Consider the following 14,974-nt stretch of genomic DNA (forward strand, 5'->3'; position numbering starts at 1 on the left):
TGGTAGTCCCGCTTGTGGGACATAGGCTGAGATAATCATAGCTGTGCCACTCTGTAGGACCAACCTGAGCTTAAGCACTCTATCACAAACCCTGACAACCTCTATGACCTTATCCACCCATTCCTCCGCAAGGAGAATGCCTACACCCCCTACACCTTCCGCGTTACCTTGCCAGTAGAGTTTGTACCTAAGTGCCTTGTCCGTGAGGACCCTAGCCGAAGCATCTCTCCATCTTACCTCTTGTATGCAGCATACATCAACCTGTCTTCTCTCTAGCATCTCTACAATCTCACTAGACTTGCCTGTCAATGTACCAACATTGATAGTGCCAACTCTGAAAACTGGGAAGGAGATGTGGGGGGGATGGGGGGGATTCGTCGCCTGAGAAGAGGAGGGTTGTTGTGGTGGTGATAGTTTTCGTGGTATTTTTCTTTTGATCTCTCTTCCAACCTGACCACGCCGTGGGCAGGAGCTGGTGTTAGCAGTGGACATTCGTTATATATATATATATACATCATCACCCAATGTCCGTTTTCCATGCTGGCATGGGCTGGATGGTTTCACTGAGGTCTGGAGAGCCAACAGCTGCACCAGGCTCCAATCTGATCTGGCAAGGTTTCTACAGCTGGATGCCCTTCCCAACGCCAACCACACCAAGAGTGTAGTGGATACTTTTTATGTGCCACTGGCAGAGGAGCCAGTCAGGTGGGCCTGGCATCGATCATGTTCGGATGGTGCTTTTTACGTACCAACAGCAGGGGAGCCAGTCAAGCAGACCTGATATCAACCACATTTGAATGGTGCTTTTTACATGTCACTGGCACAGGAGCCAGTCTGGGGGTACTGGCATCGACCATATTCAGTTGGTGCTTTTTACAGGAACCAGTCAGGCAGACCTGGTATCAACCATGTTCGGATGGTATGTGTGTGTGTGTGTATATATATATATATATATATATATATATTATATATATATATATATAAATATATATAAATATATATACATACATACACACACACATATATATACAAACATACATATACATAAACACACACACACACACGACTTACATGGCTAATATAGCTACAGTAACCTCTTTTGTGATATAAAAGTGCTTGAACATCTATCCTATAATTTGCTTTACTTTTTCCACATTAGGTAATATTTCCCCATAGCCGAACATGGTTTTGCAGAATATTGGAAATGAATGATAAGGCTTGTATAAATAGACATTCATCTACAACTATCATATGATGCCAATACAAAGAGAACACAAACAGGCTTCTTTCAGTTTCCATCAACCAGATCCACTCACTATGCCCAGTGCTATAGTAGAAGATGCTTGCTCAAGGGGCCACACAGTGGAGCTGTACTTGAAACCATGTGGTTTGCAAGCAATCTTCTTAACCATACTCTCTCACCTGTGCTTATAAATCTATCTATTGTCGGTGGGTGGACCCGATAAACAAAACCAAAATGATATTTATAATGAAATAAATCCCCCCAAAAAATTTTAAATAAAAAAATACAATAATAAAAAACCCCCAGCAATTACCAAATTCTTGTTCGGTTCGACTTCGATGTAAATAGATCCATAATTTCCTGTTCACGTCGTACTTTACACACGGGTCTTTCTCATAATGTAATCGATCCAAAGCACCACTAACCACTGTGTTTATCTGTAAACAAAACTAAATATGTCAACTTCCGGACCAGAAAAAGAACAATTTACAACAAATTCTCAACCAATAAATCAGTCAAACAATTTTGTTTTATAATTATATTTCAGAAATGATAATTTTGTTTTACTTGCCAAATAAACACACGCACTATATATTCGTTCTTCACTGCATGTGTGTGTGAGCTTGCCCACAACACTGTTTGTATTCATGCCCCTTATATAGTTGTTACCATTATTGTTGTTGTTCTTAGTGGTACCAATACTTGGTATGTTGATTATCCCTTTGCCTACATTTTCTCTTTTGCTGTTGGCTTTTCCCCTACAAAATGGTGAATTATTATCCTAATTCTTTCTACTATAAGTACAAGGGCTGAAATTTTGGCTGGCGGGAACTAGATGATTATATTCACCTCAGTGCTCAACCAGTACTTATTTGAACAACTCTGAAAGGATGAAAACCAAAGTCAACCTCGCCTGCATTTGAACTCAGAAGGTAAAGCCAGAAAAATACTACTAAGCTAACGATTCTGCCAGCTTGCTACCTTAAATAGTAGTAGTAGTAGTATGTTTTGTCTTGGTATAAAAGATGGGCTACAGCAAATATTCTGCTCAGTACCACAGATTTGCTTGTCAGTTGTTTGACCGTAACCAGTTGAGCATGTCCCTTAGTGACTGACGATATGTGCATCTCTGATCACGAGCAGAAGTAGTGGGGGAGCATCATAGCCATGTGTTGAGAGGGATTCTTTGGGGTTTGAATAATTCACCTCTGGAAACATGGGTGTTTCGTTCAACATCCTTAAACAACCCTTATTCAAGGAACATCTGAGTGGGATGGGCTACTCGACCTGAGCAAAATTCTAATTGGGCCCCACCTGTAAGGCCATGCACTGTTTATCTTGATATGAAATCATCATGTTACACACATTTGGTTGTGTACCCTTATTAGACAGGTAGTCACGATGGGTACACTGGGCTTTGTAGTATTTTACCCCCGTGTCACTTTGATGTTATGCACTACTCTCTCACTCAATAATAATAATTCTTTCTACTATAGGCACAAATTTGAGGGGACAGGGACTTGTCAGTTATATTCATCTCAGGGCTCAACTTTTACTTGTTTTATTGATCCTGAAAGTATGAAACACAAAGTCAGCCTCAACAGAATTCGATCTTGGAATGCAAAGATGAATTAAATGCTACTAAGCATAGTGCAAATCTCCGCCAAGGCAACACCAACGTCCTCTCAACGATTAACCAGAGAGGATTTTTAAAATGAGAATATCTTAAATAAACTTGACTGTTCTCACTAATGGGAATACTAAAAATAAACCCAACAGCTCTCAAAAATTAAGTAAAAAATCAGGAAAAATAATCCAGAATCCTTGTCAGGTACTGGATCAATCCCAAAATCTAATCAATCCATGCCAGTCACGAGGCCTAACATCCCTGAAAGTTCCATCTGAATCCATCTCGTGGTTCTTGAGATATCTTGTCTACGGACAAACAAACAAACAAACATGACAGAAAACAATACCTCTGCCTTCGCTAAGGCAAAGGTAATAATAATAAATTTTTCTATAAGGTCTGAAATTTTGAGTGAGGGGCACAGTTGATTGCATCAACCCCAGTATTTAACTGGTACTTTATTTTATTGACCCAGGAAGGAATAAGAGGTAAAGTCGACCTCAGCAGGATTTGAACTGAAAATGTAAAGATCTAGAAGACATACTATAAATCATTTGTTTCCAAGACTCTAACGATTCTGCTAGCTTGCTGTATTTAGATGTGCTTACCTGTGCATCTGTAATGCCTGGCGCTAAGAACTGCGAATCCTTCAGCAACTCACAAATGTCCCCACGAGTTCCTTCACCGTTAGGTAAACGAGCAGCAGCATCTCGTACTATCAAAAAACAACAACATTACATTAATTATTATCATTTTCTTTCCAACAACGAGACATCCAATCAAAACAGCCACAAATCATATCAATGATATATTTTCCTCTTTTATTTCTAGTAACAATGCACAGAATAAGGACAAATCATGGAACAATTTATCATTTTCGCTCAGATTAACCCTTTCATTACCAACCCAGCTGAAACCGGATCTGGCTCTGAGTACAAATGTCCTTTTTTCATAAGTTTTGAATTAAAATCTTCCACCAAACCTTAGTCACAATTTAAGTTCCTAACACTAGCTTAATGATAACGAAGTTATTTTACTAAATTCTTTGTTATATTTAAAATTAATTGAAAGAAACACAGAGCAGCTCAAAATAAATACAGTGGCAAAAGGGTTAATCTTTCAAATATACAAGTAAATAGCAAATAGGTTATAATGTAGGAAAAGATGAATATAATCATGGAAACGAAGCCAAATCAGACTGGAACCTAGTGCAGCTCCCTGGTTTGCCAGCTCTGTTCAAACCATCCAACCCATTCCAGCATGGAAAACAGATGTTAAATGATGATGGTGATGGTGATGATGATGATGATGACAATGATATATATATATATATATATGATGGACTTCCACAGTTTTCATCTAACAAATCCACTCACAAGGTTTGGTCAGCTTGGGGTTATAGTAGAAGACACTTGTCCGAGGGGCTGTGCAATGGGACTGAACCCAAAATCACACGGTTGGGAAGCAAGCTTCTTAACCACACAGCTGCAGCCGTACCTATAGTGAAGCTATCATCATCATCATCACAATCATTTAATATCCGTTTTCTATGCTGGCATGGGTTGGATGGTTTGAGAGGAAGTGGCAAACCAGAGAATTGCACCAGGTTCTATTTTCCACTTTGGTATGGTTTCTACGGCTGAATACCCTTCCTGATGCCAACATTGTGCACTGGGAACATTTTATGTGGTACCAACACCAGCTGGGTTGCCAAGTAACTTGCAAGACAAAGACCTCTCAGCTGGGAGAGAGAGAGAGTGGAACCATGGGAAGTAGCTTTTGAAACAAGCTATGTATTTGTTGAGATGAGAGTTCTATCCTAGGTAGTGTGACACTTGTGGAGTTTAAAACCTGCTAACAGAGAGTGACAGCAATCTACTTACCTAGCGTTAGAATAGTGACATAAGACGGCCGATCTGACACCAGGAGAGCATGTTCCCGTGCTTTATTCATTGTGTTATCTTTACTGTACACTCCTTTCACCGGGCCAACCACCGAATCATAGCCATGCATGTGATATGTGAAGCCAAGGTGGGGACATTCAAATCGTTTTCTTTCCTGGAAGTATGAACAAAAAGACAAAAAATTAACAATAGACAAGACAAAAAAATTGTATAGAATAGTATGTGCAATAGAGGGGGGGGGGGGTAAGCACTCAGCAAGTTAAAAATCTTTGATGCAGGTTCAACTCCTGGTTGAATCATTTCACTCCACTTACTAGATGAACCTGCAATTTGTCACCAACAAGGAGAAAAAAGTGGGGAGGAAGAGAGAAAGATACACAAAAACAGAAAGAGGGATAGATAAAGACAGAAATTCTCCTCATTTAACGTCCACTTTCCATGCTGGCATGGGTTGGACAGTTTGACAGACACAGACAAGTCAGAAGACTACACTAAGCTCTGCTGTTTGCTTTGGCACTGTTTCCACAGCTGGATGCCCTTTCTAATGCCAACCACTTTACAGAATGTACTGAGAGCTAAAGAACTTGGATTTATATTTTTTATCACATTATAAACTAAGCAAATACCAGAGAAGTGCTCAGTGGTAAATAGTCATAAAGTATACTGAATATGTTGGATTGTGAAATCATTTATGCTACAACAACACATCAGTTAACTAACTTGGGTACCTGGCTCTTTTCTGGACATGATAATTGTAATGAATTAAGATCAAAGACCGGATGTAAAATTAGACTTTTTTATGACTGTCATACTTGCTGCCCTTCAACCCTATCCTATGAACACCAACCATGCTCTCCAGCTCTCCAGCTCCTCAACTTCTTTCCTCCCTCTCTTCAGGATTCTGCAAATGTAATATCTATGTATGCTGTCTTCATACTCAAATCTCTTTTTACAATCACCATATTATACTTAACCCTTTAGCATTTAACCGGCCATATCCAGCCAAAATATTCCGCCTCTTTTATGTTCAAACTGGCCTGATCCAACATCTCACACCTACTTGACAATGTTACAGCAAAAATAAACTATCGCATCAGTGAATTCTTGAAGCCACAAGATAATGGCTGATTAATCCAAGACAATGTGAATAAATAAGCATTATATTTGACAGAAAAATCTGAATGCCAAAGAGTTACACATGGTACTTTCACATTTCTCTGTCCCCCTGAACTCTTCCTTACAGTAAATTACCTTGAACTTGGCATTCCCAACTTTAGTTCTTCCTTCATCATCATTTCAACACCCACTTTTCCATGTTTCCATGGGTCAGACACAGTTTACTGAAATGGGTTTTCTACAGCCAGATGCCTTTCCTGTCACCAAACCTCACCTATATCCAAGCAAGGTGATAGTGCTCTGTAGCCAGATATGTTCTCACAGAAGATTGGAAATGAATGACACTGCTTGTATGACAATAATATTCATCACGCAATGTTAAGACAAGGAGACACACACACAGAATGGGCTGCTTTGAGTTTCCTTCTACTAAATCCACTTATAAGGCTTTGGTCAGCCTGGGGCTATAGTAGAAGACATTTGCTCAAGGTACCACACAGTGGGACAGAACCTGAAACCATAACGTTGGGAAGCAAACTTCTTACCACACAACCTGCATCAACGCTGCTGGCAGTTTCTTAATTGTCAAGATTCATAACCACCTCACCCCAGACCTTTTTAAAATCCCTGTTCCCCAAATCTTCAATATTTTTTAAACTGGAAATCAGAAGCCATCTCACTTAACAATGTTAAATGTTAGATACCTTTTGACTAACATACACATGAACGTAGCACTTGCACACTTCTTTGCCCCTCTGAAGTCTTCCTTACTGTAAATTACTTCTCATTCTCTAGTGGGTGCTACCAACAGTTGAGTGGAATATTAACAGGCACTAAGACGGTCCTTACTTTTGCCAAAGTGCTTGTTGGGCCACATTTAAGTTAAAATTTTCACCTAGTTTACTGGGCCAACCAAGTACCTTGATAACTGTATTGGTAGCATGTCACTCACCAGAGATCAATTCATACTTTCCCTATCCTATATCAGTCATTACCATCCTACACTAGAATTTACCTCCAATATTCTCTGAAAATTCCATTAATTTCCCAGACATTTCTGTCTTTATTAGTAACCTCCACCTCTCCACAGCAGTTTACTTCAAACACACTGACTTTCACTCCTAACCTGACTTTTCTTCATATCTGACTCCAAATTTACCACATCCTACTTACAATTCCTCCATCTCAAAATCAAGCAGATGAACCATTTCTTTCCATTTAACATGGTTGTCCTCAACATGTCATCAACCCCCCCCTTCCATCAAAGCCCAATCTATCAGCAGCCATACTGCTGTTCTCACTCTATGCTCTCATCCCCCCACCTTCCCTTCCCTATTTACTTTGACTCCACCTCACCCCACTCCCCACAACTCAGCTACTTCAATACATCTTCTTTAGTAACTTCTGCCTTACAATCCCCTTACTTCTATCTTTCCCAGAGTTTTCACTCCTCTCCTTCAAAAGGGATAAAAGTTCAGTGTGACATTCTAGTCAATATTTCCCACACCCAATCCAGCAAGAGATCAAGAATAAATGTACAGAATGTAGACAAGTTGTCTGAGAGACAAAGCAACAATTAAATAAGCTTAAATATACCTGTTCTTTGAAGCTACTTTTTTCTTCTTCCGTCGTGGGTTTCACAACGTAATTAGTTTTCCTACAACACAAAAAGGAAAATCAAGACATTTTCTCAACAGGTAAAAAAAAAAGTGGTGGTGGCTACAACTTAGTAAATGGTGGATATTTTTAGATTGACTTTTTCTTTTATATTTTTTCATGTCAATAGGGAAGTGATTAAACTGTCCAATTTAGTTGTATTATGGAATTAGTACAGCAATTCTTTTTTTAATGCCAACACCACAACCATTAAATGGAAATGCTATCTATTCTCAATAGAGCTGCATGCAATGAGCAGGGCAATATATTTTTTACCTTTTACTTGTTTCAGTCATTGGATTGCAGCCATGCTGGAGCACTGCCTTGGAGAGTTTAGTTGAACAAATTGACCCGAGTATTTATTTTTAAGCCTGATGGTATCTTTTGCCAAACCACTGATAAACTAATGGCTGTTATTAATAAACTAACTGGCTTATTGGCCGTTGTTTATAAACTAATAAACAAATTACCGTTATAAGTAGCAACAAAGTAAACTGGAAAAACAAAACAAATGAAAAACAACTCTAAAACAGAAATAAAGTAAAGCTACATCAATACTTACACTCTGGGAGGAGGGGTTGTTCCTTGATTATTTTCGGGATTTTCATTTAATTTTCCATCTTTCTTCTGCAACCAAAACTTACACAATTGACCAAGCTCATCATCAGCGTCTCGACCATTGCCGATCCACCGCCATTGCTGAGCTCTTTCTTTATAGTCAATCAATGGAATAAAATTATCGATTTGGAAGCCTGAAATCAATACAGGATGCACTCTATACAATTTATTACAGATTTTGCAATCATTTCTTGACCCTTTAACATTTAAAACAGCTATATCCGGCCAAAATATTTTGTTTGTTTTATATTCAAACTGGCCAAATACAGTCTCTCACACCTACCTTACAATGTCATACTAAAAGTAAACAACCCCATAATTGAAACCTCAAAACTATGAGATAATGCACGATTAATTCAAAACAATATGAATACATAAGCAGTACATTTGACAGAATAATCTGAATGCTAAAAGGTTAAAGGTTGTATGAGTGGAAAAATTAGGCAGTTTTTGTAAGAAAAAAAAATTATATGATTCTATATTTGTGAGATGAGGAATTTATATTATGTACATTGTGTACATTAGTCAAACTGATGTCCTCATCTTGGCTGTTACTTTTATACTACATTTCGGCTGTTGTATGCTCCAGCCTTCTTCAGGTGTCTTGAGACTCACTTTAGTGCCTTGCTTGGGACTGAACTCAGAACCTCATTTCAGAAATATAGAATTGTATTACACTGTGTAACAAATTTTTTATTTATTTATTTTATCTTTGGTCATTAAGTGTTATTTCCTATTTGCTTCAATCTAGAAATCAAAGGAAATGACTACTGTTCCCTTCAAACTTTACTTTTGTGATCAGGACACCAAGGTTTTGAAACTGACCAATTTTCCACTTCATTTTAGTTGTTACTGCCTTCCTTGAGGATTTGTTGTTTATTACATTATTTTCTTTTTCTTTTAATCATTGAATTTAATTTTATTAAACTATCAGCTGGATTTGATTGGATTACCCATTTTCAGTCTACTGCAGGACAAAGGCCTCAGTATGCCCTCTCCACCAACCACAATCTGATGTGGAGGCCATGAATTTGAGTTCAAGATCATACTGGTTTGATGAGCTTACTCTGCCACACTGGTTCAACATGGCTTGGCAGAGGGATGCAGTTTTTATACTCATACTCGGGAGTAGATAAGTCGATTACATTGACCCCAGTACTCAACTGGTATTTATTTTGGTATTATTATTATTATTTAGGTCACTGCCTGGAATTGAACTCGGAATCCTGGGGCCAGCAGCCCGCACTCTTAACCACGTGTATATGGCATAGTGGTTAAGAGTGCTGGCGACTAACTCCAAGATTCCAAGTTCGATTCCTGGAGGTGGAAGAGGGGGAGGGGAGGAGAGAGCGAGGAGGAGGAAGTTATATATTTTAGCAACATGGAAAGGATGAAAGGTAAAGTCAATTTCAACAGAATTTGAACTCAAAATGTAAAACCAGACAAAAGGCTGGAATGCTAACGATTCTGGCAGCTTCTTGCCTTTAAACAACAAACTTCATTTCTAGATTTTAAAACGTCAATTAAACATACAAATGAAACAGCCACTTACCATAAACATCACCTGAAAGAAACTTTAGCGCAGACACAACATTTTCAACCCAGTTATTCTGTAGACTTATCCACTGATTAAGAGAACTTGTCGGGGATTCTTGCCACTCTTTCACTTTATCATCTAACTGAAAAATTATAAAAATACATCAAATAAATTAGGTACCTGAAAAATTATTCATTTTTGTAAAAATCTTCATAGTTTAGAACATCCAGTGGTTCTTCACCATTTTCATCTATGGACCCTTTTGATTACTGTTTTATTCTGGTGGACCCCCACAGCCATTCAATGTTCAAAACCTAGTTTTATAGAAACTTCTTTCAAAACCCCTATTTTGTTTTTCACTCATTAACTCATGTACGTTGGACTACAGCTGTTTCTTGCAATGAATACATTTAAAGCAGAATTTTTCCATGAACCCTAAATAAACTACTATGGATCCTTAATTTACTATTTTGCTTGTATGGACTCCTCCAAAATCTTATATGGACCCCCAGTTAAGAATCACTGGTTTAGAAGAACTGGAGTAATTATCTTTTACCTTGCTTCAGTCATTAGACTGTGGCCATGCTAAGGCACTGAACTGAAGAATTTTTAGTCAAAGGAATCGGCCCCAATACTTATCATTTTAAGCCGGGTACTTATTCTATCAGGCTCTTTAGCCGAACTGCTAAGTTGTGGGGACATAAAGTGGTTGGCATTCGGAAGGGCATCCAGCAGTAAAAATCATGCCAAAATTAATCTCGCCTGTGCTAGTGCCATGTAAAAAGCACTGAGTCCACTCAGCAGAGTGGCTGGGGTTATGGAGGGGATCTAGCCATAAAGAATCTTGCCAAAACAGACAGAGTAGTATAGGATGGTTTTCCTACCTGGCCAGCCCCTGTGAACCATCCTACCCATGCATGCACAGAAGATGGATGATGATGATGATGGTTAACACACCAACAATGACAAGTGGTGGTGGTGGTGGTGGGGAGACAAACACAGACACAAAGACACACACACAGAACAGTCTTCTTTCAGTTTCTATCTACCAAATTCATTCACAGGGTTAGCATATGCAGATTCACACAAAAATCTCATAGACACAAAGTTATTACTATGAAAAGACATTACATTGTAACTGAACCAACAGGGAAATTTCTATATGGTTGTTTGTAATCCTTGGTGAAACAACTCCAGTTGTCTCAACACAACACATTGCTTATTAAGTGTCATCCAATCAATGAACACAATTCTATCATGTGACGCTTTTCGCTCCCACATTATTTATTATTTAAGCCTACATGGATTCATCGAAGGGGACACTTTATTAATTCTACCAGGTGACATTAGGTAATCATCAACTCAGTGTTGCGGATTTACTCTTTTTGTCGTAGCATGCTTACTCGGCCACAGACAGTTCGCCATTTTGCATCATGCACAATTGCACCTGGGTTTGCAATTGTTGCAATGTTTGTTTTGTTCATTAATAAAGTTATGATCCAAGCACATATCACCATTCATCCTACATTATAACACTAGAAATAATAGTCAAATCTCCCTCAAATAAACATCCAACATGTTTTAAAAGAGACAGTGACCGAGACCTTTGGTGACAGGCTGCGCTTGAGAAGACTTGTCAAGCAAAGTGAAATCGCAGTTGTGGTCAACGCTTGTTTCATGTAAGTGGCACATCAAAAGCAGCCGTTACACTCTTGGAGTGGTGTTGGGAAGAGTATACAGTCATAGAAACCATGTCAAATCAGATTGGAACCTGGTGCAGCCATTCAGCTTACCAGTTTCAGTCAAACTATCCAACCCATGCCAGCATGGAAAGCAGACACTAAATGGTGATATTGAAAAGAGAGAGACATCATGGACAGTGCAGCAGTTCATGGCTGGAACACTTTGTGCTGTTGGCCTACCTAATGAAGCCTGACTACACATTAAACAAAATCAACATTGAAGACATTTCTTGAAGAATCGACGCAACAACAACATTTATCAAATCAGCATCCATCAGCATCCAGGTCCTTTTTATAGGACCAGAAGGATAATCCATCATATTTCTGCAACACCTGTATTTTTCTGAGATATCTTTAGTTAGTCATCCAGACTGGAGTGTTTTTCAAATATTGTAATAAAAATTTTTTTTATATATTTAGTATCAGATAAAGTTGTATAAAAAAAGATTTTTGGTAATAAATCAAATAAAAAAAAATTGGGCACTAATGGGTTAAGGAAACTATTTTAAAGAATGTTCAAGACACTTACCTTTGCTGTGGTCACTTTGGCATCAGGAAATTCACAAATGAGATCTCTTAGCAGACTGAAAAAACTGTCATACTGACCAAATGGTAACTTGGGTGGTAGAGTCCTGAAAGACAACAGGTACCTTCTCGTCAGATATCTCAAAAACCAACAAAAGTGCAATGGTGAACAAGTAATTTTTCAAGATAGAAAATGGATATTATAAGACTAATTCCGAGGTCAGCGAACTGGGGTAAAAATGAAATTCTTGGGGGTAATGAGGACTCATTAGACATAAGTAAAATTATATAAGAAACGTGTTCCTTGTTATGACAGAAATTTTTCTTCTGACATGAGGAGGCAGTCTTACAACAACCTACCTCTGCAAACAAGGATTCTCCACTGTAATGAACATAAAATGGAGGCGCAATGGCCTAGTGGTTAGGGCAGCGGACTTGCGGTCGGAGGATCGCGGTTTCGATTCCCAGACCGGGCGTTGTGTGTGTTTATTGAGCGAAAAAAACACCTAAAAGCTCCACGAGGCTCCGGCAGGAGATGGTGATCCCTGCTGTACTCTTTCACCACTCTAAAGGCGGTGCTCCAGCATGGCCACAGTCAAATGACTGAAACAAGTACAAAAAAAAATAAATAAATAAAAATAAAATAAAAACAAAGCAGAGTAAGCAATCGGACCCTGAAGACTGTGTCCAAATTGCTCTGGCATCAAAACACCCCAATTCTGATGTAATTGCAACAAAAATGAAACATCATTTCCCCAAAACCTGAAGTTAAAAAGTTTCTAGAAAAATCCTTTGTTTCATAATGAGGATATTTATTTATTTTATCGTATTTGTTTCTTAATTTTTATATTTATAATTGTATTCTCCATATAAATAGGTTCAATAAACCTTTTGAATTCAAAGAATCTATGATTTTCTTCCTTTCATATCAAAGGGGTAATGTTGGCATAAATAAATATATTTTGGGGTAATTGGTTAAACAAGTTCCCCGACCCCCTGCTCTACTCTGTAACTGCCAGTAAATATCAATTTGCATCTTTCTACACACTAGAATTGGCTTGAACATTATTGTCTTAAATATAAGCTGAAACGAATGGGTATCATGTAAATGGGTATCTCACCAGGTAAAATAATCAAAAATCTACTTACTCTTGAAGGGGAAATTCAGGAACAACACATTCTTCCTCCCTTGCAAGCAATTCTGGTATTTCGATTCCGCTGACATCTTCTTGGTTGGCAACACTGCTCTTCTTAGCAATGCTGTCGACACGGTTTGCTTTTAATTTCTTCAGTTTCTCACCCTTTTTCTTCACCTTCTTCATAATTGCTGGATTTGATGCTGTCTCTTCAGAAACAGCTGTGAAAGTTAAAAAGACAAAAAATATAAATATAAGGGGACTACATACGAGGAATGCGAGATGGACTTCATTTCCAGGTGGAGCCCTTTCAATTACTCCATTTTCCCAATGTCCTTAGGGAAGGCAGAAACATCACTGTGTGTGTGTGCGTGCATGTGTGTGTTTAACATCCATTTTCCATACTGGCATGGGTTGGACAGCTTGACAGGAGCTGAAAAGCCAGAGGACTGCACCAAACTCCACTGTCTGTTTTGGCATGTTTTTTTTTTTACATATATGTGAATGTGTGCATGTGTATATATATATACATATATGTATTTCAGGAGCAAAGGCCCATCCTCAGAAAAAAGCAGTCCAAGAAATGTCTAGTTAAATCAATTTCATTACTATATATAAACTGCTCGGCACCTGGCTAAGCAGCAACTCTCCAACTGTTGGTTCTGATGCATTTTCTCATGGTGGTGGTGGTGATGGAAAATGGTATTAGCGGCATGTGTTATGATGTTGGTCGTGGTCACCGTAATGTCTATGTAGGAGCCACCAGCCCATCTCCGACTGACTGTTATTTTACAGGTTAAGGGGAGGATCAATATAGCTTCCTTGATATGAAGATTTCCAAGGTCAGTATGGAGCCGTCTTTGTTTGGTGGTGTGGCTGCTGCATTTGGTTGAGTGTTTGCGAGAGGAAGGCGTGTCAGTAGTGAGATATTCCTTCATTCAGGCGTGGAATAGTCAGACTCTGCTACTGATGTAACAGTTACTGCATATGAAGCATTGCATTCCTGAATGAAGAGCACCTCACTACCAACACAGCTTCCTTCCACAAATACATGACCAAATAATAGTAAGAGTAATGGGTAAAGACCCCAGAATTGCACCTACAAAGTTCTCTTCTGAGGAACAAGTCTGGGCAAAGTTGTTTCTATGGAAGACCGACTGTCGCCCATGGCAACCAGTCTCCCCTCTCCACACCACCGATGTTATCCAAGGGAATGGCAAAGGGGCTGATACAGCTTGGCACCACTGACATTGCAACTCATTTCTACAGCTGAGTGAACAGGAGCAACGTGAAATAAAGTGTCTTGCTCAAGAACACAACACACAGCCAGGTCTGGGAATCAAACTCACTACCTCATGATTGTGACCCAGACTCTCTGACCACTGAGCCATGCCCCTTCACATGATGGAGTTGATAGTTGTTATGGTAACAATGGTAAAATATCTTAGCAACAATCAGAGAAATAAATAATTACAAATATATTTACCAGAAGGAGACTTTGGCGTTGGTTTTCTAACGGCCTGGCATCGAGCCAGAATGTCTGAGAGTGTGATTGAGCTGATGTCCAGTTCAGGTTGTTCCTTCAAAATGGAAAAGAAAATCATTTAGCAATAATAACAATCATCATTGTCATCATCATCATTTAACGTCTGTTTTTCCATGCTGACATAGGTTGGATGATTCGACAGGAGCTGGCCAACTGAAGAACTGCTTGGCTTCCATGTCTGTTTCAGTCGTCTGTTTCTACAGCTGGATGCCCTTCCTAATAGCAACCACTTTACAAAGTGTACAGGGTGCTTTTGACGTGGCACTAACACAAGTGCCTTTATGTGACACCAGCACGGGCACAGGTGCCTTTACGTGGAACTGA

At 38.9% G+C, this 14,974-nt stretch overlaps 1 protein-coding gene across 2 annotated transcripts in view; it reads right to left on the bottom strand.

Annotated features, from left to right (window-relative positions):
* LOC115218421 (nuclear factor related to kappa-B-binding protein) overlaps positions 1-14,974 on the bottom strand; it is an 87,074-nt gene that overhangs the window by 28,589 nt on the left and 43,511 nt on the right. For both annotated transcript variants that reach the window (XM_029788226.2, XM_036508104.1), the window contains 9 exons: positions 14,591-14,684; positions 13,118-13,325; positions 11,973-12,075; positions 9,717-9,843; positions 8,109-8,298; positions 7,487-7,547; positions 4,754-4,928; positions 3,479-3,585; positions 1,557-1,680 (listed from right to left, as the gene is read on the bottom strand). In XM_029788226.2, the coding sequence (XP_029644086.1) occupies positions 1,557-1,680; positions 3,479-3,585; positions 4,754-4,928; positions 7,487-7,547; positions 8,109-8,298; positions 9,717-9,843; positions 11,973-12,075; positions 13,118-13,325; positions 14,591-14,684 (1,189 nt within the window). The remainder of the gene's footprint in view (positions 1-1,556; positions 1,681-3,478; positions 3,586-4,753; positions 4,929-7,486; positions 7,548-8,108; positions 8,299-9,716; positions 9,844-11,972; positions 12,076-13,117; positions 13,326-14,590; positions 14,685-14,974) is intronic.

The sequence above is a fragment of the Octopus sinensis genome, linkage group LG13 (assembly GCF_006345805.1).
Source record: "Octopus sinensis linkage group LG13, ASM634580v1, whole genome shotgun sequence".
NCBI lineage: Eukaryota > Metazoa > Mollusca > Cephalopoda > Octopoda > Octopodidae > Octopus > Octopus sinensis.